At 39.1% G+C, this 26,029-nt stretch overlaps 1 protein-coding gene across 7 annotated transcripts in view; it reads right to left on the bottom strand.

The window, feature by feature from the left end:
• The window catches only part of pde4d (phosphodiesterase 4D, cAMP-specific), a 176,332-nt gene that overhangs the window by 7,594 nt on the left and 142,709 nt on the right, over positions 1-26,029 (bottom strand). For 5 of the 7 annotated variants that reach the window (XM_017431298.3, XM_025009366.2, XM_017431299.3 and 2 more), the window contains 5 exons: positions 15,342-15,533; positions 13,138-13,174; positions 12,969-13,045; positions 12,185-12,234; positions 6,781-6,893 (listed from right to left, as the gene is read on the bottom strand). In XM_017431298.3, the coding sequence (XP_017286787.1) occupies positions 6,781-6,893; positions 12,185-12,234; positions 12,969-13,045; positions 13,138-13,174; positions 15,342-15,533 (469 nt within the window). Of the gene's footprint in view, positions 1-6,780; positions 6,947-12,184; positions 12,235-12,968; positions 13,046-13,137; positions 13,175-15,341; positions 15,534-23,014; positions 23,533-26,029 lie in introns of those variants that run through there. The other 2 variants (XM_017431301.3, XM_037975629.1) reach the window with 2 other exon arrangements.

A 26,029-nucleotide genomic window follows, 5' to 3' on the forward strand; every position in this document is an offset into this window, starting at 1 on the left:
GAGGACCAAACAGATCGATGAAATCAGGGATTTTCTCGCCTGGTTGCAAAACATCAAAATTACAAAACAGATCGCAACGGAAATGAAGGTGCAGTATTATCAGTCAGATTATAGATCGAAGAATTTATCATATAAATATACACTGATCTAAAGAAAAAAATAGATTTGAACATTGTTATTACAAACATTTATCAGATGACATTTTAAATGTTTACACCAGGCGCAAAAAAGTACACATCTGTAAGAGCTAATAAATGTAGCACACATGTAGCATGATCTGCAAATCAATAAAATTACATAATACAATGTTACCAGAGAAATATTTTGTTTTTTTAGTTTGACGTTGCCTGCTGGGAAAAAAAAAAGAAAACTCCTCCTTGCGTCATGAAAATACAGAACAGCCCGACCATTGGGAGGACTGTTGACCTAAAAAAGGAAAATCCGGCGTTCTTTTTTTAGTCTACATATGAAAGACTTTGATAACCGAAACACCTGACAATTTCCAAAAGTTGCAAATCCAAATATGTATAATTGTGTTTATGTATGCTCAGAGCACAGTTTAAACATGTTCATCTCTTCCCCTCACAGATGCGTTAACATGGATAACAGATCCAGAACAGTTAAAGCATGAAGCGTTGTTTTTTGGTCGACGTGTTGGAGAGGTACTATATTTAGCATATTTGTGTTCATATAACACTGCATCCAAATTTGTCTCAACAATAAAGCTGAGAAATAAACACCCTCCTTTCTTAAAATTCATATTACAGCAGGTCTGAAAACATACGAACATTTAACTAAAATACAACATGTGAACATCTCTTACCTTTATATACCCCCAGGAAACAGAGAGGAGATAATTCGCTTCGGGCATTTTGACAAATAAACAAAGTAAATCCAGAAACAGAAACGGTTTAAAGCCCCGTGATGCGTTCGGGCAATGAAAAGCACTCGACAGCTATTTAAAAGAAAAGCAGTCCACACTTCTTTCCAGCTAACAAATGTCAACCTTAGGAGAGTTCAGAGCTTAGCTCTGAGTCTGGACTGAATCCACAAACGAAGCTCCATGTCCTGCGTACGTCCACAAGTATGTGCCAAAGCCCCAAAAAGCAGAGCAGAAAATCCAATTCTGGTAGAGAAACGGCAGGAACGTGGCTTCCAAAAGATCCAATGAGAGCATATTGTGAACACGAAAAAACATATGCACACACACACGGATCCAGGGACACACCGCTGAGACTTTGAATAAATGACGACGGAGCGGAAGCTCGTGTATGCCAAAGCAACAGGACAGCAAAATTTTTCTATCAACTCCTCCCAAACAGGACCGGGTGCCTACTTCTGTGCGTATGACACACGCTCCCATGTGAAGATCACAGGCTACCTCACTCACCGTGTCACACAACAGCAGCAAATCAGGGCTCAGATAGAGAAGAAGTGTGAGCTCATCATCACCTCTAATTGGCTTGGATTGGAACAAACTTGAGGCGACCCACTGTTTGATTGGCCTCCACTGAAGTCGGTGGAAAAGTCTACCCCCTTCCCCTTTTCTCCTTTAATTCCTGCAGTGCAGCAGGGTGTTATTTTGTGTGTACATGTGTGTTTAGTACATACGGTAATATTACATGCAACAGGATGTGTGCACGTGTTTACATGTTGGCTGGCCTAACCTTTTGTACAGCATGATGTAAAAGCGAGGGTTACCTCATCATACATGACACGACATTGAACAGCTGAGGTCACCCTCTACCCCAGCATCCATGGGAGGTGAGTCACGCTAACATCACCGATGAGATGATGTAAATACTTTTTTAAAAACAAACATCATATTAATCTTCAAAAAAGGCTGAGCGTCACAGTTATATGAAGTGGGCTCAGTAGGACAGAAAGAGTTGGGTCTCCACAGCCCATTGTGTTTTTCTACTCAGCTCAAGAGGCTGTTGCTTTAGTAAAAAGAAAAGAATAAAACCTTTTTAATGGTGAGCATTCATTTTCTCATCAAGCAGGATGAAGATTTTCCTGATAAGTGCACATTTCATCTGTCCAGCAATTGTTGTTTTTGTGTTTCTTTTTACCCACTAATAGTCAAAATCTATTTTTTATTAAGAGACAGAACATTCAGCTTGTGTACCTTTAATTTCTGCGCCATTCATTTATATGACCTGGCCAGCATAAAATAAATGCCACGTTATAAACTGTGACAAGTAGAACTAATCTGCCAAATCTCAAAAATGAGACAATTGTACTGTATTTGTACAGTGTAAATAAACTTATACTGCTTGGTATATAATTTAACTACGATACTAGAACCTTAACAAAACAAAAAATCAAAAACAGGCAACTACAACAAAACGCAGAGAGGAGTTGTACAGTACTAGCTGTTATACATTTTATGTGTTTCCAAAAAGTTTACTCTGTTCCACCTAATAATTAACTTGTATATCTGCATTTACCTTGCACCTGACCTTATAAATAGCAAAAAAAGACAAATTTGAAGCCCATACAAAAATAAGTGATTTGTTTCATTGTGTTGTATTTAATAAGTCTCATTAAAACTTATTAAAAATCAAGGTCTTTCCAACTCAAAGTCACTGCCAAGGTGAAGCTGTATTTCCTTCAAGGACAACGAAAAGGTTATTCATACTTTTATCTCCTCATGTCTAGACTAGTGTAACGCTCTACATGTCAGTCCAGATTAATCATCTCTGCAACATTTACAAACTGTTCAGAGCTCATGTTTTAACTGGTACAAAATAAGGACAAACACGTAATTCTGGTCTTGGCATTTCTTCACTTAAATAACAAACAATTTATTCCAGAGGGAGGAAAACATCAAATAGTATCATAAACTAGTTTTTATCAAATAGTTAATAATATGAGACAAAATTTTGAAAATCTGAGACCTTTAAGGTAGTTAACAGACAACATTTTAATCACATAATAAAAACAAAAAGAGTTCAGACACTTTTAGGTATTCATACAAAAAACTATTACAATTATTCTTATTATAGGAAAAAATTCACTTAGAAACAATTCTTCATTAATGACTAATAAAATTTTAAACATTTTATTGTAATACAAGGTGACACTGTGCTGATGAAAGAGCAAGACAATAAAAAGTCCAATCTAAAAAATACACCTATTATAAAAAAACCACTTCATATTCCAAACAAACTTGTTTAGTTGCAAAGGCTGAATCTTTACCACAAGTAGTTTGACAGCCAGTAAACTTGTTTAAAGATGAGATGCCTTTGTTTATCTGTTTATGTGCACATGTATGTGTTGGCTTTCTGTGATGGTCCGGTGGTTACATGGATTGAAAAGGGACCAGAGTTGTCTCTGCTTACTTTACACCCCACCTCTACAGGCTGCCTGGTGCTACTGTGAGTAATTTACAGCTATGCTGGAGCAGATGAGACCCCCTTCTAACTGAGATCCAGCGGCTTGGATTGGACTCAGAGCCAAACGGGCCAGCAAAGGCTTACCCGCACATTCACATATGCACACAAATGATTATTATTCAAATTATATATATATATATATATATATATATATATATATATATGTGTGTGTGTGTGTGTGTGTGTGTGTGTGTGTGTGTGTGTGTGTGTTTGTGTATTTAACTCCCGGAGACACCCCGTAGAACTCACTTTCACTGTCACAAACACATGGACACACACAGACACGCTAGTTCAGTCAGGAGGTGTGAACACAGACGATCGGGTAAAAATTGGAAAGTGTCACACCTATCTTAGCTGTGACTTGTGTGTAATTTGTTTTTCGGTGGAGCGACCAAAAATACCCATTCCCTGCTGTATATAGCCCTCAACACCTCCAGATCTCTTTTTTGATGCTTTTTTTTCCTCACATTTAGCATTTATTCTGGTAGCAGACACCCCCACTTGTCACAATCCAGACAACTGCAGTGACTGTCTTCAGTGGAGATACAGCTAACTGTGAGAAAGGAGTCTTCAGTCTATTCTTGATCCATATATTTAACTTAACAAGGAAGTATAGAGAAATATACTCAACCACAATACAAATAAAGAAGTACTGGGGATTAATTCAGATCTTGTCGAGTGACTTTCAGAAGTAGGATCAGAAAATTATGAACAGAATGTTGCTCCACTTTAAAGACAGCTGAAGCTAATAAAACTCAAATCAGGAGCACAGTTAAACTAAAGAGTACAACTGAAACCTGAGCACAAAAACGAGCTGCAGGATCTGAATGTAACGGGTGAATTTGTTGCTTCATAAACCCCAACAGATTATCTGACGGAAGTTGAGTAGCAGTTTGTTATCACTTGCACTGAAAGCAAAAGGTCGATTATGTTTTTGCCCATGTGTGTCTGTGTGTGTTTATTTGCCGGTGCCTTTAGTGACAATATCTCACGGACCACTGAATAGATTTTAATGAAACTTGCAGAAAGTAATTATTGGCTGTACATCTACAGCTATTAACTTCTGGAGTCAAGTCGATTCAAGATGGCCACCACAGCTAGGCAGCCTTAGGAAACACAAAAATTGCTTTAACTCAACCAATTTGACAGGTATTGAGCTCAAATTTGGTGTGGTAGTAGCTGAGACTTATCCCCAACATATACTCCACTCCGATCACTAACTGATTGCACAAGATCTATTTCTAAAACTTTGCCATTGACAGTCAAAGTCAATTGTCTGTTAGCAAAATATCTCTGAAACCACTGGACAGATTCTAATGCACGAGTGTAAATCTTCAACTGATTAACTTTTGCAGTCAACATAATTCAGCACGGCTGCCACAGCTAATTACAAAAATGGCTGACTCAGTCAAATTTACAAATATAAAGCTAAAATTTGGTGTGACAGTAGCAGTTATTCATCCTCAACATACACTCTGAGCACTAACACATCTTGTAAAATCTCACAATATTACATGAGATTCAAGGAATGCTAGACCTTTAATCTAGTAAATGTTTTTGTGGACAGATAGGATCAAACAAGCATTTTCTGCTGCCTTAAAAAAAGAAAAGCTTTGGTAAAAGGAAAAGCTTCTTTAAAGTCTCAAAGTGGGTCAAAACAAGAGATTCTGCCATTTCCCCCCCTTTGCTCTTTGAAGCGACCTCTGAAAATTTTGATCAGATTTGACCGGCACACACTGTTCCTAATGCGGCCTTCGGGAGATCCACACCCACACACACAGGGTGGAAACCAGAGGAGGACTTTAAACTGTGTATGTGTTGCTTTGAAACAGATTTATCTCAAAAATGAAAGAAATTTGTTTAAAAAAAAAACAGTTTACAGACAAAGCAGAGTTGAGTTTATGTTTCAGATACTGTATGAATGTGCAAGAACTTCAGCTAAGGTGTCTTTAAGTGCGAACAGGCCACTCAAACCCTTGTGCAGAAATTCACAGAAAAAGTCCCCATACAGTGCATTCAGGGAACAAGATGTGCAGATTTTGCAGCAAACAAATTAAATCTACTGATTGTTTCCTCCTGATCTCAGACTTTACTTCATTAATGGGATAAGAGTTACGCTGCGAGCTGATAAAATCGAGTCTGCAGACTACAGACTCAAAGTAATTGCTGAGCGCCGGAGACGTAACGTTACCTGTTATGTTTGTGTATGTATGTGAGTTACTGGAGAGAGATAGCAGGGTGGTTGGGCCTGTGGCTGTTACCATGACAACCAGAGATAGCTCTGCTTGTGAGCAATGGTGATGCAGAGCGCGTTACAATTGATCTTTTTTTTCGTTTAAAAATCTTGTGTTTAAGTGAGGCAGATGTACAAGTGATGAATGCAACGGCGCTAACATCAGAGCTGAACATGTGTGTTTTTGTCAGTCCTTTGTCTGTATGTCCTCCCTGTGTCTCCTCTATGTCCATCCCTCTTCGCGTGACATCACAGTGTGTGACATCACTGGGGCCCAGAGCTCATCAGCATTCAGAGCAACGCAGCAGCCTTCCTCCACACACACACACACACACACATAAGAGGCAACTGAGCATGCTCATACCTAAAGTCCTTGCCTGCATGACAATGCTATCACTAATACACATGAAAACAACACGAGCAGTTCAGCATGGGCTTTGATTGGTAAGGTATAAAAGGACGCAACAAGAACAGCTCGTAGCGGTTAGCATGGATAGATAAACACTTGACAAATCACCAGATAGGGCCACACAAAGAAGGGGGCAATATTTAGTTAATATTATACTGTACTACTCATAATACAATCAATTAAATCAACAGATCGTGATGTCCTGGACCTTTCTGTTCCATGCTATATTTATAAAGTTGGGCTGAACATGAGCATTATCCTGGCAGAAACACAATTTCAGCCTTCCCGAATGACCACACCACACAAAACCTGAAATACAGAACATACAAGAGGAGTACAACCTTGGGGAAAGATGGCTGGAGAAGCAGGTGTTTGACTGGAAATGGTGCAGTCACAAGAAAAAGCATGACTATCTGAAGTCAATGGAATAACTGTTTTGTGCTGTTTTGTAGTCAACTCTAGTTAGACAATTATAAGCTGTACAAACCACAGAGTAATTCTCAACCTGTAGAAGACACTGAGAAAAGTGCAACTTTAGTGAACATAAAGTTTAGTATTTACACTCAGTATTCTGTACAGTAACCAGCACTGCACTAGATTTCACATGAAACTCAAAACAAAGCCCAACCACACATCTTAAAAAGTCAAATCATCACAGTGAACCCTGGGAGCAACTTCTGCCATGACATACATTTCTAAATGGTGAAGGTGTTTCTTAAAACCATTTTAGACAGTCTCACCTTGTTAGAGGCCATCTCGCTGACTGAGTGTCTCGTCTGTAGCGTCTCCAGCTGGTCCAGGCACCAGTCGAGCTCCTCCAGGGTCTCGGTAGCCAGTTTCTGGTAGGCCTCCTCTGCAGGGGCAAGACAGGAGGGCAAGGGGTCAGTAAGGGCCCGCTTCAGATGGCTAGTGGTCGGTCCAGGCCCGGGGTCTCCCACCCCACAGACGGCTAAGCTGGGATACCCCGAGTAGACACATGTGTGACTCTTCATACTGAACGGGTGAGCCAGCTGAGGCGGCCCGGGAGCAGGGCCTTCTTGTCTTGTGTGCCAACCCACTGATCAGTCGCCACAGTTCAGCCGGATCAAAACTTCTTGACTCCTTTTTTGAAATAAAGCTCCAGTGCAGTTCTACAGTTTAAATCCCGGATTCTCCTTTTTGAGATAAAGTCAGATAGAATCCCTTGCAGTGTGGTAGTAGGTGGTGAACGACCACCTGGTTCTGTGTCCAGATGTTTAATACAGAGTAAACCTCATTAGAGGATACAGAGATGACCCACAGAGCCAACTGAGCAACAGCAGCCAAAAAAAAAAAAAAAAAGAAAGAAAGATTCTCACACTCATTCACTGGCCCCCATACACGGCACACACATCATACTCAGTGTTCTGTATAGGGTATACTCTATCTGTAATTCCAGTCATGTAGCAAGATGAACAACAGTCTGCTTTGCAGGCCCATGTCTGCCATAGGACGGATGGATGGAAGGAGAGGAGACAGGGACGGAGAAGATCCAGTCAGCGCCTCAAAACCAGTCGACATCCATGCGAGAACTGTCCAGCACCAACCGAGCATGGGCTTGTTTACAGCACCTTGGCATGGTCAAAAAACACAGAGACATCACACACATACACATTCAGAGACAAGCAGACACACATGTACATACATCCACACTCACACCAGACGAATAGCTAACCATAACACATCATGAATGAGTCTCCTCAGCCCTTCTCCCAGGAAAAATATCCATGATATCCAGGAATCAAAAGGGGGGCAAGACAGTGCTGTGTGTGTGTATGTGCCGGATAGTATATCCTATAGATGCTAGTGAATGAGGGGGGTGGGCTGCTGTTGCTTCGGCATCCCTGGTAGCCAAACGTGCTGCTCTCCCCAAGCTGTACCTAAAGCCTGAGAGGACTGCACTGTGGATGGGGAAGGGAGACAGTCAAAACACGGAGTGGATAAACAGGAAAGAGGAGCCCGAGCTCGAAACTCCACACTGCTGGGTGTGCATGCATGATAATATGTGCACAGCATACAAATACCACCAAAACAGAGAGGTGGTCTACAATATGGTAAGGATGGCAGAGCCTTGGCGTCACAAGCCCACATGAGACACTTTTTTTTTCTTTTCACTTGAAACTGCTGACATGTCTCCGCTAAAGTCAGCCCATGTCAACACACAAAACGTCACCTTGTCAGATGCCAATTAATATTGATGCTTTGACTAATTTGGGAAGGCTTTTAAAGCTATGTGACAGGAAAGAAAGGGTTGGCAGGTGACTTTAGCTGTAACTCAGTTACACAGACAGAGAAACAATGGCAGACCGAAACAGTCGACCTAATATTGACACATGATAATCTTGTAGGCATCATGTGCCTCCAGCATTTGCCAGAAACTGTCTTGAATATATTTTTTTTCTTTTTTGTTTTTTTGGTGGGGGGACATAGGTGTTTTATTTTGGAGTAATGTCATTACACTACATGCTATAATCAAAAATATATACAAGTCTTTTTATGTCAGTGCAGGTCTTGTGTACAATCATGTTTGCTGCTGACCGCCTCAAAACCATATTTGTCATCAGACGCTTACAACAAAAGTCCACCTGCTCCTGCTTCCCTAAATTTGACAAATTTCCCCTTCCTTCTTCCATAAGGTCCCCTTCCCCTCCAACACTTTTTGTTTCCTCTACGGATCATCCTTAACCCTGCCTCTTTTGTCTCTCTTATTTCTTGTCTTTCAGTCTCCTTTTCTGTGTCTCTGTCTCTCTCTCTCTGTCTCTCCTCTGTGTGGTGTCAGTGGCTCGGGTGCTACTCTTTCTGACAGCAACTGCACTGACGTCAATGACATTCTTCTCATGCTTAGTGCGACATCAGACACCGGCGCTCGGAGAGGCCACTCTGCTGCACAGACGCAGGGCTGCAGCCAAACTGTGTACCGGAGCAGCTCGGCGTTGAAGTTGGACCGCGAGCGGGAAAAGATGGGAGAGGAGGAGGAGGAGGAGGAGTAGGAGCAGAGGAAAAAGATGTAAACAAAGAGAAAGGAAAAAAAATGAATTGGTTAAAAAAAAAAAAAACATTAATAAATATGATATAAATGTGTGGTTTACTAGAATTATAATTGTGCAATTTAGCAAAAATATTTTAGATTTTTAGTAAATCCATAGTGATGACATAAGAAAAACATAAATTTGCTGACCTTAACAATAAATCTATTACTTATTTAGAAAATCTTACTTGGAAACTATCCGTAACTATGTTACATTTTGACAAAGAAATAATTAATTGCCATTTCTTCACCTCTCCAGTAGCAGACACTAATAACAAAAGAACAGTAATATAACATTTTGATTTTAAAATACAGAATATTATTTGTTTAAAGGATCATTAATGCAGCGAAGCTAAAAAAATTTGGAACATTAATTGTTAAAAATCTGTTTGCTCTGCTGTCTGATGTGAGATGATTATGAATAATTAAGCCTCTGTTCAGAACGAGCTATTTAACTGGATCATAGAAATTTTCACTTTCTAATTCTTTGTTTTTATTGTTTTAAAATGACTTGTTGCAGAGTCAGTAAGACTCTTGCATTAAAAGTCTCAGTCAATACTCCAATGTAATGATGCTCATGACTCACAGCTGTCACCACTTTATGGCAGGACCCATAATGGCTATGCACCAGTATGATTGTGTTCTAAATATAGCACAATGTCACCAAGCCTGCATATAAATAAGCAGGTTATGAAGCGAGAATGTAATTCCTAGTTGGAATGTCTTTCATGATATTTTGTTTTTCATGTGTGGAGTAAACATAGCGCTAATTCGCCATTTTCAATTTTAAAAAATGTATACTTGTAGTAATAATTATATGTTTTCTTTTTGTAAATTTACATAAAAGCTTGTTTATGATTCTAATTTGTCTGTGGATGTGGAGTCGTAATCATCACACCAAACGGCACACAGTGAAATGATATACGTAGAGATTATATCGTAGTCTGTTTTACAAACACCAGCTAGGTTACAGCCAGAGAAACTACTGTTGAATGTCAAGGTCAAATTTATTCTCGCCATTCAAAACAGCATGTGCCATGTCCTCTAAAACACACTCGTTATAGGCCACATGGGCCGCTGTGTGCGTGGTGGAGACAGGACATCAGGCTGTACAGGTCAACTATGACAACACTATCAGTGTTGTGAAGTTCACTCTTTAAGAGACTTAGGTCTAGGTTCAGATTAAAACTTTTTAAAACGCAGACTAAAACTAAATTAATTCTTATATGTATATATAATTCTCAACTAAAGTTACAGACCCAAAATGATCTAGTTCAGTTGGTTCTAGTTAGTTTCTATAAAAAAGTTGGTAAATATTGTTAAACTTATGTGTTAATCAGTTAATAAAATGCATCATCATGTTGTCTTCTGCTTTCTATCAAAACTTTACAACTACTTGGCTGTCTCTTATTGTCTGTGTTCACATATACTGTACTTTATCTTGATTTGTTCAAATTCTCAACAGAGCTACTCCCATTCACACATTTTTCTGTTTTTGTTGAGAGGGGGCAAAAAAAAAATCTAAAACTTGTGACTGCAACACGACTCATTAAGTCTATTTTTATGGTGCGGGCACTTTCAAAAAGGTGCAAAGTTGGCACTCTGATTTAATATAATCTTGATTCTTTTTTTTAAAACACAACATCTTTTGAAAAAAGAACAAAACAAAAAGTTTTGTTGTTATTCTCTATGCTATCTGTTATGCCTGAGATCTATCTGGAGATCCTGCTGGGTACATGAAAAAACAGGAGGACAGGCACAACTTGGCATAAGCTTTCAGTTTTGGAGGTTAATGTAAGAGCCTTTTGTTTTTATAGTTAGGTTTAAAATAGGAGAATAAAGAAGCGATAAAAAATAAGGGGCTCCCACAAAATTATGGGTACACAAACACGATGTGTGTGTGCCTCCACACAAAGTCCACAGAAAAAAAAAAAGTTGCTCTTGAATGCACTAATGTTTTTGTGCAGAACACTGTATACAGTATACAACCTAACATACCATTAACATGTTTGTGGTTAATACTACAAGCTGGCGCCGGATCAGCCTAAACTGCAAAAATGCAAGGTGAATATAAATAATATAAAAACAAATCGTTTTTTTTTTAAACCAACTTAACTCTAATTTTTCTGTTACTGTTTTTTGTTTTTAAAAAGGTGATTTAAATTTTACATGATTTGTATTAGATTATTCATTATTACTCCATTGGTCTTGTTCATTGAGTTTAATGAGGATTAACCTTCCTGCTTTATTTTGATGAGTCTGTTCCACTTTGTCACCAACTGGTAATAATTATGAACATCTTAGTCAAGAAGTGACTGGTTTGTCATTTTCTAATTCCCTTTCTCTACATATACGTTTCTCAGTTTAATTCACCCATTATCAGATCCCCTGTTTTCCTGACTTAGCTCTTGTCATGTTTACAGTCTTTGTTGGAGCCACTAAAGTTTGTTTGCATCCGGAACCGACTTCCTTTCCGCCTGCCTGCATTTGGGTCCTTCCTACAACCACAAACTGATTCAAGGTGAAATATACAATACACCTGTACATGCTTCAATACCAATGCTGGACTCAAGCTTCAAGTTGGCTAACTCCCCACCGTGTTTGTATTTATTTGAAAAGATCTTAGTTTTCACAAAGTTTTCACTATAACAGCAGGCAGCTTCATGGTGTCAGTATAATCTACTTAGCTTTAAGTCTGAAGAATAATGGATGATGTTACTATGAACAAAACTATTCTAATGCAGCAGCACTTTACTTATTGTTCTAAGTTAGCATTTAAAAGAAAAATACTGTCAATAACAAAGATGTAAGCATATAAAAAAACTTGACATCGTAAATGTATTTCAATTCATCTTCCATTATGCATTTCTACACTAGTTTACATGTGTGCATGAAACAGTTTTAGTTTTGGACAAACAACAAATACCACTGCTTACAAATGTCCTTACTGACTATAAACTGAAATGGTTGTGATGCAAACAACCCAAACATTTTATTTTTCCAAAAGAATAAAAAGTGCTCTTAATTCACATACAAAAAAATTACAAAACTGACACACACAATATCAAGATACTTATAGTTCACGTTTACTGTAGTACCTGTGAAGGTGGTCTTGGTGATGGGTGGTGGGTTACACATGGGTGATCTCCTGTCATGAGAAAAACAAAGGTCCATTCAGAAATTTCCCTCCAACTCCACACATTCAGCTGAGCACTGAAGTAGCATTGTTTCCTTTGGCTTTTCCCTGCATGTACGTGAAACCTTGTGGCAGGGAGGAGCTAAACAAGTTGTTGTAGTACTGAGTTTAAACAGCAGAGGGCAGGAGGCGCAAGCTGCTGTAGGAAGTGAAGGCCTTCAAAATACTGACTATTCCTTAGCAGAACATCTTAGTCAAGAGGTGACTGATTGAAGGTCAATATACTGTACGCAAATAGGTTAACATTGTTGCTGCAATATGGTTACATACAGAAGGATATAGGAAAATTAATGTCAGAAATGGATCATATTATTCACATCAATCTTTCCACTATTTTATAATTACATTAAAAAAATAATTTGTGTGTTTTAACCACATAGTCACTCATATGTACAGACAGCTGCTCATGTTTTCTTCTGTTTAATCTGCTTTGTTGCACTGCAGCATTTGTACATCATCCCAGGATGGGCAAAGTAACCACTGGCTCTAGAAGGAGGTTTTAACATTTTTAGCAGCTACTGTAATTTCCGATACATGTTTAAACAGGAAAGGGAGAGAAAAGAGGTATTCACTTTGATACGATCTAAGAATTAGATGCTAGATGATACAAAATTCTGCCCACTGTTCCATTCACTTTATTTTCAAGAAAAAAAAAAAAGGTATGGCTGGCATCTTGGATAACTTACTTATTGGATGTTCTGTCTTGCTGTAGGTTAGTTAATGCACCAAAGTTGTTTCGGACAGTTCTCAAGCTTGCAAGAACCTAAGGAAGACATGGATGGTTAGGATTTACTCAAGCAGCAATCATAATTTACTCATAATATTCAACTTTATGACTATTTAACAATGACTTACCTGTGCAAATGGCGTTACAATCATATCGTCACCATGACTGGAAGAAACAAACAGAATGGAGAGTTTATTAAACGCAGGTCTACATCATGTTTGACTCTAGAGGTGTGAGCTCTTGCACTACGAATTTCAGCGGAGAGGTAGAGAGAGGGAGAAGTGACGGTCATCAGATTAATTTAAGCATCTCTGATGTGCTCATTTTCAGCGACAGGTTTACACCAAACATGAGATGCCAGCTAAGGCCCTACTTCAAAATATGTAATAGGGTTTCAGGTTTCAGCTATGGAACTGAAGTGGGTTACTTCTGGACGTGTCTCTTTGCACGTTAGACAGTTTGGTGTGAGACATTTTCAGCAACAAGCAAAACAATGTCACAGCAAGGCTGCAGTCAAAAATGCAAGATGTCTTTGCACCTGGACCAACATCTCTCACAGTCCCCGTTTCTCAATGTCTTCCTTTCTTCGCTCACATTCCCTTTCTCTTTAATGCTTAGGTGGGTTTTGTTTCATATTTTACTGACATTTATGAGTTAAAGGAACAGCAGGTTGCAGTTTTGTATTTACAGATTTTGTTTTTTATGCTCTTACACACCACATATGGCCGAACAAGGAGAAGCGAAAAAGTTTTGCTTAAAGGATACCTTGTTAGATGTCGTCAACAACTCAAAAGGTATTAATCAGTCAGCGCAGCTTAAACAAATGTAAGCAGTAAAACTGTAAGTTGGAACGGCTGACCTCCAAGCTCTGTAAACACTGTCAACATGTTCAGGTGACAGCCATGAGTTAGCGTCATGACAACGCTCCTGTTGCTCATGTGTAAAAGACCAGAGCTACAAGATGTCACTCACAGACCTTTTGATCATGTGAACTGACACGCCTGGCATGAAAGTCAAAGGCCATGTTATGGTCTGCTCTCCCTGTGACCACAATCTGCGGCGCAAGAAGCTACTAAAAGAAAACAATGATTTTCTACAGAGGTATGTCTGCTTCTCACTTTACTTCTCAGTAGCACATAGGCTGAGGTTTTCCTTTTAAAAGATGTGCTGCAAATTAAACAGGTGACATGTTAAGGTCCAGTCTTACTTTGTGAGACCTACAAATTGCCACGAGTGAACAAATGTAAACTAAGATTTATTGGTTTAACAGTTCCACTCATCAAGCAGTAAATTATCACACATGTACAGTTGAACTAAACAAATCATTTAACAACCGAACAGTTCTAACAAAGAATCAGAGTTCTTCTCCCAAATACTGCTGAGCACACAGCTACTTTTTATTGATAGCTTGTAGATCAAAAGTTTGTCCTGTTATCTGGTGCACTTTTATACTTTGAGGTGTGAAATCAAAGACCTGTTTATAATCTCATTTGTAAAGAAGCTACACTGTAAATCCTTTTCAGATGAATTTTACTTGTACAAATACCTCGGTTCAGTAACCTGGAGCACTTTATTATTAGAAATCTGGAGAAAGGGAGAAGTCACCGTAACCTGGTAGCATTTTGGAGAAAATGCCAAGCAGGCTAGAAGTTGTTACTTGATTTTAAAGTTGTTAAGAGTTTCATTAAGACATCCACTTCTGCTCTGAGGCAGCTGTTCGTAAATGTCCTTCTCTTTCTAATTGAGGCAAGAAATAAAACTGATTTTTTGTTTTGCATTGAAGTTGGACATAAGATGTAGGTAAAAAAAATAAGAGGAAAGAGTAAAAACAAACAGCAAGTAATAAAAAATAATTTTCTGCAAGACATTATGATTTCTCTGAAGCACAAGGCAGCAGGTTGAGTTCAGTATTAATAAGATGTCTGGATTGTGTTTTGCTCCAGCTTTAGATGGATGTTAAGGTGCTACTGTAAAACGAAAGTGATGACACAAGCTTACAGTTTAAACATTTAACATTGATGAACACAAATTTATCTCACTGCCCAAATTAAACATGAAACATTAATTTGGCAAAATATCACAGACATGACAGTTCGACACAGATGTCCTTTATTGTACTGCTGGATGCCCAATAATCAATGTGACACCAAATAACCTTCTGCTAGTCGAGCACACTTCCCCTAATCTCCAAACCTATTCCTAAAAACACCCACCAGCTGTGATGTAAATTCAGAGAAGCAGTATACAAAAAATAAACTGACTGCATTCAGCACAACAGGTGCTTTTAGATACATGTTCTGAGTGTTTCAAGGATAAGCAAAGCTGCACTCACATGTCACTGGCAATGGAGGAGTTTCGGGACATAGACTTGGGGGAGAGGTCGTAGTCACTGTCCGAGCGGTACAGGAACGACTCTCTCCGTTGGCTGTGGACAAAGTTGGCCTGCAGGATGAGGCCTGAGCCAGGGCTGGCCATTGGATCGAGGGGGCTTCGACCTGATGACGTGCCATTGTCCACATCGAAACTGCATATGGAGAAAAAAAAAAGAAGAAGAATTAAAACTGTAGGATTATATTTTTAGAATAACAGTGAAATTGTCTTGTAGCATTTCAACATTACAGTGATAGCATCTGGAGAATAAAGTAACATTTAGAGGTACAAGTCATTGCTCATTGATTATGATGAAGACAGAATAATTGGCATATTTTTAATCCAACTATATTTAAACCACTCTACATCCAGCTTTAAACAAAGTGTTTTATTCAAACTCAGGTCAGAGCCACAGGGAATACCCTCTGTCCGAGTAATGCTCCTGACTCACAGCTGAGTGGCGTTTCTAAACCAGTGACACCATTTCCCACTGGGATGTCACGATGAGCTTCTTTGTCTCTAAGGTGATTGTTCACCCAGGTGATGACTAATGCATATCTCCAGGGATATCTGCCTCATTGTCCCGCCTAGCATGTAATCCCATAATCTGGCCTGGGGTAGATGCTAAGGTCAGCGTGGGATTCCCCTCGGCACTTTGGACAACACACATGGGAATGACGTCCCCCTTTATCATCATTGTCTTCATCACAATCCTCACTCTGCAACCAGAGACACATTTAATCCAATAAAAGCTGTGGTGTAACCAGTGGTACGTTTTGCATGTGGAAGAACAGGAGACTGGATCAGCGTTCATGTTGGGAGTGTATTTAAATCTATGATGGATGTTGTGGGACAAGAAAAATAACTTGTTATTACTAAATAAAAAAAATATTAACATTGCTCTTGGTCCTCTTTCTGCTTCGTGTTCAGCTTAAGTTTTTTTGTTTTCTTTAGAGTACTTCTCATGATTCACCATTCTCAGTCACTGTTAAATAGTCATTCTAACAGATGCAAATGATCATGACTCTAAATTGTGTTTAGCCAGTTTAGTTTATGTTTACGAAAAGAGGGAGAAGTCATGTATTATGTAAAAACATATATTACATATGACCTCTTTCCCCTCACACTTTATTTCCTAACAATTTGTTAAATTCAATAGGCCAATCGAATAATACAGATTTTAACAAAAAAAAAAGCAGCCATGTTACCTCAATTATATCAGTTTTCTGTGTCTGACATGAAGCAGACCCTCTGGATGGGATGAGTTTGTAAAAAGTCCTCTGCTACTAAAAATAGCAATGGGAAAAGCCCTAACCTAAAGAACAATCTGTGTTTCTTCAGCGAGTCATTTTTCCAAATTTCCAAATGGGGAAGTAGCAACATAAGTTTTGACATTTCATATCAACAAGAAGAAGTTGTCTGGATTCGTTCAGATATTAAAACCAAGAGATATTCAATATAAACTACAAAGCTGTAGACATTTTGTAGAGCTCCCTTAATCAGTGGAACAAAGATGACGGAAAAGGTTGGAAAATTTGCAGAATGTTTGGAAAAAGGAAATGCATACTAATTTAAACACAGAATTGATTATGTTCAGGCTCTTTAATTCAAAAATGGATATCTATATTACAGAGAAATACACAATAAAAGTTTCCACAGGTTCTTAATGTTTTCATATCTTACATTACAATCACAAAGTGTTTGTCCAAGTGGTTTGACATCAGCCCAGCACAGGACATGCCAAGCATATTTTCTACAACAATTAAATGTCTAAATGCTGAACTATCTCATTGTGATCTTACTAAATAGCAGGAACTACAGAGCTTTGATTGTGGATGTGGATAGTTTGGCTGTCTGCCTGAAGAACGGACGGTATTGTCGTTGCCACACATTTGGAAGGACTGTGGTTAAAATGACTCAGACAACTCTCCATTTTTTTAGACAAATGTCTCCAAATTTTAGACAAGAAGACTGTCAGTTGGTTTTACCTTTTTCCACGTACACCAGTTAACTCCTTTCGTCTATGCGTTCTTATCATGCCAGGTAACCCATCTGTTTTTTTAATGCACGTGTGAAGCACATAGTCCCACAAGTGACATAGAAGTTATCAGTCCTCACACAGGCCAATCTGTTCTGCAGCTGTTGTGTGTGTGTGTGTGATACGTCTGGCTGGGTGTGTGTTTCCTGTGTATGAACAAGACAAAGACAAAGATGACAAACAGAGACATGGAAAAAGTGTTGAAACGTAACACTTAGCGTATGTTTAACAGCTGACTCGTTATCACACTTGTTCTGATGTTGCAGTCTGCTCTCAGTCTCAGACACTCCTTGGGAACAGCGTCATCTTTGCAGCAACGTTACCACCAGCACTGACATCAGTGCAGGAATGTCTCACTTTTTCTTAGAGTTTTTACTCCCTGACACAACAGTAATCTATCTTAAGCGAAGAGATGTTAAAATAAGAGAGAAAAATGTCAGCACCTCTACGGCTGTAGTGAAAGTAAACAAAGGAACTTGTGAATTCTTGTTGAAATGATTCAGGGATTTCAGTATTACTTTAAAGCCACAATTCACCAAAAAACACAGTTTACCCCTCAAAAAGGAGGGATGCACAACTGAGACATAGTTAGCATCGCTATCACATGTTGGGTGGGATAACAGGTTAAATTTAATCAGGCTGTTGTCTACAGATTTCAGAAAAGGGAAGCTCTTTTTTCCTTTTTTGTACTCCGAAAAAAAAAGTTTTTCAAGTTCACTGTAACTCAGTACTGCTCTACGTCTAAAAACAGGAGACACAATGTCACGACTCTGAGATAAATGAGAAGAGTCTGCCGCGACTTTATACTGTAGGTCACTGCTGGGTCGCATACATGCTAAAGGACACCGCACAGCTCTGTAACCCTGTCCCTTTTCATGCCTCCGCCTTATTGTTCATCCCATCCTCTGGATTGTCTTTCTGCTCCTTTTCAACTTCTTTTCACTCAAGCAATGTTTGCAGAGCTGTGAGAAAGAGGCCGAAGCACACGTGTCTCTGATAAATAATCAGCTTTTTTTCAAGCAGCACTTCAGGGTAAGCAGAGAAAGCTGTGCCCCCCGGCCCCTACTCCCAAACACAAATTCATTAGGAAACGCAAAGATTATTTGTTGGTCTCTTTCAAATCTTTAACAAAGTGCACAAAGTGCGAGGTTTATGTAAAACTCAACTGAGAGCTTTAACTGGGCTAAAATTGAGGCCATATTTAGAAAAGCATGTGAAAAACTTGGAGTCCCCTGTAATGTTTATAAAGTGCAGATTAAGAGCCGCGTACTAAATCCGACAGGGGGAAGATGACACTTGTTTTGTTTTAGAAAGCCGTGAGGACACAGAGAAGAGCAGGGAGTGGAGGAAGAACAAGGGGAGACATGTTGGAGCTGTATGTTGTAAGCATGAGAATATGTACGAGACTTCCCGAGTTTGTATTAATGTGGACTGAGAGGAAAGTCATTCTTTCTTTGTTACTTTGACTTAAGAAAAAAATAAATAAACTCACAGGCTTTTGGCAAATTTGGCCTAAAATACAACTGATTTTAATTCTTGACTTTAGGTAAAATATACTGATGTTGTTAGGTATTCAGAAAGCAATGTCAGATTCTTTTTATGTTGTACTCTTAAAAAGTTTGAGTACATTATGGATGTTCTTAGTTTTAAAAAAAAGTCTAAATTTCAAACAGAAATTGTGCTGTTTTAATCATTTAAGCATCTGAACCTAACAGATCCCCACAATAAATATATGAACTAGTAAATAAGATTGATATGGACAAAAAAATATATACATTTGTACTAAAGAACAGAAATAGTACTGCTTTAATTTTAATTTTGGTAAATAGAAACTTGAGTACCATAATGAAAATGACAGCTCTAAATCAACAAAAATTTACAAAGTAGTAATAATTTACAAATGTACTCTTTTAGAAGTGAAAAATAACACTTTGTTCATTTGTTACAATAACAACAAAACAGCTCTAGGTTTAACCAGTTCAATCCTTTATTGAACTGTAATCTCAGATACACTTAAAATCTTTGGAAAATCTTTGGAAATTTGGCTGAGAAATAACTGATCAAAAAGTACAAATTGTTGGCAATCAAAGAAAAAAAAATCTCATTACATGGAGGGACAAATTTAAGAATTGTATAAATCAGTTCTGCTAATTAATTTGCTACATTCCACATGTTTTACTTGTTAAAAAGTCTAACCAGCTTGCATATCTCTGACAAATAAGTTGTTAGTGTCACTCAGAAACTTTGAAAAGATGATATGTCAGTGAGGAAATGTGCATTTTGATTTTGTTTGCCTATAAGCTGCAGCAGGTCAAAGGTTAAACTTTCTCTTATTCTTCAGAAACTAAAGCCAGTAGACGGCTTCAACGTGCAACATGTTAGCACTCATCATTCTTTATCTGTCAGCACTGTTCTCAGTCTTCTAAAGGTTTCAGGAAAAGCAGTGGGGAACCTTCAGATAACATTGCACAAGAGACAGGCAGAGGAAGAAATTGTGGCGAGCTCAAAGAACACAAGGCAGCCAGGGCAAGCAGATAAGTGACTGACCACTCGCTGATAACTCCAACGCTTCCCCCTCTATCTGTACCACACTTGGCCACATACCTCATAGCTCACTCATTCACAAGAGGAGGAGAACACAGGCAAATACACTCAAATTAATATCCATCAAGCAAAATAAAATTAAAATTTGCCTTTGGCACACAAATCAAATATGGATCCAATTGATGCCAGTTTTCCTGACGAAGATTTGAACTAAAATTTGGTGGTGTTAATTTGACTGCAGCTAATTGCCATGTAGGACCCAACCAAGCAGAGAGTTTTTTTCTGGATAGATCCATTTTGGTTTATTGGCAAACACTAAAATTCTTGTGATTCCATTGAGGCAAAACACTTTACAATACAGGGACCACGGCAGGTACAATCAAAAGTCAAAACACCAAACAGAGGCACTGACTGGGTAAAGCCTCCTGATAATCCACCGATCAATAACAACCCAACATAGCAGCTCCTTGTTCTTTGACAGAAATCCAGGAAACTCCACGGTCGTGGGCCAGTTATATCTAATCGTTTATATGCTTTCACACTAGTTTTTTGTTCTATGCAAAGATCCTAAGCCGTCGTCCTTGGCTTGTGTGCCTTTGTTATTAAATTCAGACTAGGATTTAGGAAGACTGGCTGTGGTGTAATTGTGTTTCCCAACAAATTTTCAGCCATCTAACAGCATCTGCTTATTAAAAACATTCTAGAGGGGACAATAAAGACAAATTTGTCAGTGAAACATCTGTAACTTAGTCTTAGTAACATTTAAAGTAATTATGACTATTTGGGGGAAAAGATTGCTAATTAGATCAAAAGCAACTCCCTGTGGTTCTAGAACAGCTCTCAATTCATTTTATGTGTGCCATATACAGGAAATCTAGGGCATTTTCCCAAACATGGAAAGTGCTCTGCTCAATCCCATATTACCTTCAACACATCGGGCCCTGTCGTGTTTTCTCCCTCGTTCCCTCAGTCTCTGTCAGGTATAAATGATGTGAATCTTTCACTTTAGTGTCAATGCTGCTTTAGCATCTGCTGTCACTGCGGTATTCAGAAAAGTCAGTCAATCGTGGGACGTAAAAAGATGTCACCATGGCGATACGGAGTCATCTTAGTTCCCAAGATTCAAAGAAAAGCTACTTCTGCAACAATGTACATAGGAGGTCCACTTTAAACCTATTTTTTGTTCTGTTTATCAGCTTGGCACTCGGTTATTAAAGGTCAAACCTGGAAAGTATGTTAGATAAGTTCCACACGTCAGGCCTTATGAAAGGGCAGACATGTGATCTTCAACATTTACTGGCAGTACGAGAAGTCCAGCTGGGAACTTACAAAGGACAGATGCAAACAGTTAAGATGATGGTCACACATGTATCCACTTCTCCACCCTGCTCTTTTCTTCATCGTTGCTCATAGCTTTAAAGCAGGAAGCAACATCACTATAATGGTTTAAAGAAGGAAAAAGTGTCACAATGGTTGTGATGAGCTAACAAGATTTCATAAACATCCGTTCAGTCCCATCTTCAAATCTGCCACCGTTCAATAAGCTGAACCATGTTTCCACAACAAACACTCTGATGGATATCCAAAGTCTACGTACGCAATCCTGCATTTACATGGTTAGGTGGAAAGGGGTCTGTTTGAATTCTTCGGGCTGAGGGGGGCAGCCAGCTCTTACGCTCTGACCACGTCATTGTCTTACAAAGCTACGCACACATGGACGCACAAGGGGATTTGTGGACTCAAGTATTCATCCAACCATATGGAAACATAAGCTGTGATAACCATACAGCTTATAAGTACACACAAGACACTTATACATTTACTGGATTTACAAAGATCATCAATTTGATTAAAACAACTTATATATCTCGCCACATCTTTTCAGTGAGAGCCATCATCACAAACCTACTGATCTTCCAAGCCCTGTGATATTTGTTATGAAAGATGAGGCGATGAATGAAAGAAGCCTTCATAAAACAGTAAATAACAGAAAGGAGGGCAGGACAGATGGAGGAGGCAGTATGCCTTGTCCAGCTGAGTATTGCTTTTGGTAGACATTCAAGAAGATGGCTCATACGAACCTAACACTGCCAGATTCTCAGCTTTTAATGAGGGGGAAAAAAGGACACATTCTGCAGTCAGCTCTTTCTGTAAAATCAGTATTATGTGAGGCCACACCACGGGTTTTACACTCTTCCTACCTCGGATACAGTAATGTGTGACACCTGCTCTATTCAGAGACACAACACCGGTAAAAAACCTGATTACAACTTCATTTCACACAAGCATGATCTCATGCTGGGGAGGTTATGGACTGGATTAATAAAAAGACGTGAAAAAGCTGCAGGGAGGCCAAACACAAGCCCTTGGGTAACCCCCACCACTTCATGGTCAGTGTCTTTATTAACACCTCAGTCCAGGTGGGAAAAGAAAACTGCATATTACCCTTTAATGTTCAAGCTTCAAGGCGGTTTCTTTCATTACAACATGAGTACTGACAGGCAAGGACAAGCTATAACAAAAGAGTTAAGGAGACGAGAGGGGGAGGGCATGGCAAGTTGAGCCCGTGGCGATTTTTTTCTGCATCCTTAATTTAACTGAAGCCACATGCACAAAGGAGAAAATATAGGGCTGCAGAACACGGCTTTCAATGAGTGACGTTTTTTGCTTTTTCATAACCTTCTGTTTTGCTTGTTGACAGGGCTGTGAGTAGAAAGCTCAATGAGGCCAAGACACCGGGGGTATTGAGAATCAGTGTCAGGTAACACACAGGGCAGATTCTCTGACCTCAAAACATTAGAATGAGCACAAACTGACAATATGCACACAGGTTTCTCAGTTAATGAATTTAAGCTAAAAGATTCACAAACAGAGCATAACAAACAGACTGAACAAACAACAAAAAGTAAAGACTTACTCTGCCAGGGAGGCACAGGAAAAGTGTTTTCAAAAGCAACACACAGGCAGATGAAGAACAATAGAGCAGCACACATGCAACAGGATTTAAAAGGAAATGCTGCCAGAAGGACAAAGTTTCCTGTGTATTTATTTACCAGACTCCCTCAGTGTTCTTCAATGAACTGGTGGAGCGGGACCGCGGCTTAAGAATGATACTCATGATCTGACTTTTGCTTCCACATCCACGTGAACAACATGTGTACAGTCCTCACACACATGAAGCCTCACACTCTGGAAGCCCACAGGCAAGCGAGCCTCTGCGATCTGACTACACAACCCCGGCTGGACCGAGGCGATCCAGGGAGAGTGTCCTTCACCTCCACCCCCAAATCCAGGTCTGCTGAGCTGCTTGAAACCAAGCTCTCCGTCTCAACAATATTCCACGCTGCCGCTCCTCTCGAATGTCCGGTGGTTTGACAGTAGGTGGTTTGTTACCCTGCTCTCCCTCTCCTACTCCCTCACTCTCACTTGGACTTGTCTTTCATGCCAGAGCAGCATGTGATCTTCCTCCTTCCTAATCCAGGCATGCACACACACTGTTATCCTTTCTTACTCTGCGTCTCTCTGTCTCTCCCTCTCTCTCCCTCTCTCTCTCTCTCTGTCTCTCCCTCTCTCTCCCTCTCCCTCTCTCTCCCTCTCTCTCTCCCTCTCTCCCTCTCTCTCTCTCTCGCTCTCTTTCAAGTGTTGATTTCACTGACTGGCTGAAATGGGACCTTTTTTTTTTTACTCTCATCTACCTATATTTTCTGTCCCCATTTCTGACAAGAGTCCCAGTTCTTGAGTCCCAGTACTTGACTCTGTTTCTGTCCCTCTGTTTCCCTGAGCTGCTGCCGAAGTACGGTTGTGTGGGAGGAGTTGTTTTGGTAGTAGTAGTTCTTTTCAGGGTGGGACTTGTGCCCTAAGGCAATCCCAACAATCAGCTCATTTGTCAGGTACTAGGCAGCTGGAGTAACCTAAATACATCACTTGAGCATTCCAATGGTCTTTAGAGAATGTGGAAGGAAAGCATAAGAAAAGCAATAAACTGGGAAAAATTTAAAATTACAAAAAAAAGAAGAAGAATTTCTCTCTAAACTTACACTTTTCATGACGATAGTAGAAGCACAGAAACTGAGATCGAGGAGTAAATGCAGAATATCTGACATACTTTTGACTGAAACTGTTGTTAAAAACTCAATGAGCAACATTTAACAATTTACCCAACAACCTCTCAAACTTGTTTTCAAATGATCTTTTCACAGAATGAAGTGTGTAGTTTGTATTAGTAATAGCCTGCTGCCAAAGGTGAAAGGGCAATAGTGGTTTTACCCATGTCTTTATGTGTATGTATTCATTTGTCAATACTGTTAGCAAAATATCTCATGAACCACTGGTCTGACTTTACTGAAGCTCTCAGAAACCGATAATAGGATGAACATCTACAACTGGATAACTTTTGGAGTCAACCCAATTCAAGATGGCCTCCACAGCTGAACAACCATAAGAAACATAAAAATGGCTATAACACAGCCAGTTGTACAGATTTTGAGCTACAGTTTGGTGTGGTAGTGGCTGAGGGTCATCCCCAACACATACTGAGCGCTAATGTATTTAGCAACAACATCCCATGAGATTGTGTATAAAGCCATTTTCACAGTCTTACTAAAACTGCTATAACTCTTTGCCTCCTCATAAATTGGTTTCTGTTAAAGTCCAGCAAGAAAGGCAGGAGGCAATATGCATCCCTTTAAAGAATGCTAAGACTTTAATTTGTAATTTGTACTTTTGTGGAATACACGTTTTAATAATTATAACCTGTCATTTGCACACCAACAAAAACTATGTGCGATAACACCTATTTTCTGCAGAGATGAGCCTCCAGAAAAAGCAACAGGAAGTCTGACACAGTTTTTGAGGCACTCATGTTCTACATTTTGCACTTACTGCTCGAAGCCTAAAAAGCAGAGCTCAGATGGATTCAGCTGCTGCTTGTATCATTGGAGAAGGAGCCGTGGACACAACAGACAGGTGTTGGAGCTGTGTGGTCCATCAATCATTTTGTTAGCCATGTGGAACACTTGCTAGAAACTGGCACCAATTAAACAACTTCAAAACACGTGAAAATTAAGATATTTGATGTGAGCTAAAAAAAAAAAGAAAAGTAATAACAGGGTTTTCACATGCTTATAAATATGCAGATATGTGCATAGATTAATATATTTAAAGCATGATGAAAAGAACAACTGAAAAAACTTACTTCCTTTTGAAAACATCAAGAATGTCACGCATTTCTGTAAGAGGTGGATATCTACTGAGGATTTAGCAACAACACAGATTAACAAACAGTTTTTTTTGTTACGCAGCTAAAAATGTCACTATCTGCTTCACATTCATGGTGATGTGCAGTAGTTCAAGCAGTAGTTCAAGCAACTCCTAACACAGAAGCTTTAAGGCTCCTCTTTAGGCAGCATCAGATCTGCCTGCAGTTACATTAGAGCATCACTTAATTTGATACATGATCTACATTTCAGAGGAGAAAATATTATAATCAGAGCACGATTCTAAACATAGTTGCACATATCAGATGCTTTACTGCCATCTACAGGAAGTAGAGGTGTAAGACAGATAAAAAGCGGTTACACTTGCTTTGCCCTAAAACTGCAAATTTTGTAAAATAAATCACTTTTATTTTAACAGAATGCCACTACGTTTAAGCTATACATGACAAAAAAACATACTTGATAATATTTATTTAAAGAAAGTTCTGATGTTATGAATCATGTTTATACACTTCCTTTTTCTGCACAGAACTGTCACTATTTCATAGAGGGAAGTAATAAAAAAGTATTACTTTCAGTGTTTCAGCTTCAAAGATTTTTAAACAGGGTTCTATGAAAGCCATAAGTTAAACTCCAGGCTAACCACAGTATGTTAGTTGTGACAAATACGTTTGGTGTTGTTTAATAAGTCAGATTTAATGAGTATAGAACACATTTAAAATCTCTGGTGTGTCACTCTGTGCAAACCACAGACCTGACTGCCACCTAGTGTTAAAATGAATCCTGGTTATAAAAGCAGTTAGATGGGATAAGTGAGCGCAGCTATTGAGAAATGTATTGATTTCCTTTCTT

Source organism: Kryptolebias marmoratus, linkage group LG1, assembly GCF_001649575.2.
Source record: "Kryptolebias marmoratus isolate JLee-2015 linkage group LG1, ASM164957v2, whole genome shotgun sequence".
Classification (NCBI taxonomy): domain Eukaryota; kingdom Metazoa; phylum Chordata; class Actinopteri; order Cyprinodontiformes; family Rivulidae; genus Kryptolebias; species Kryptolebias marmoratus.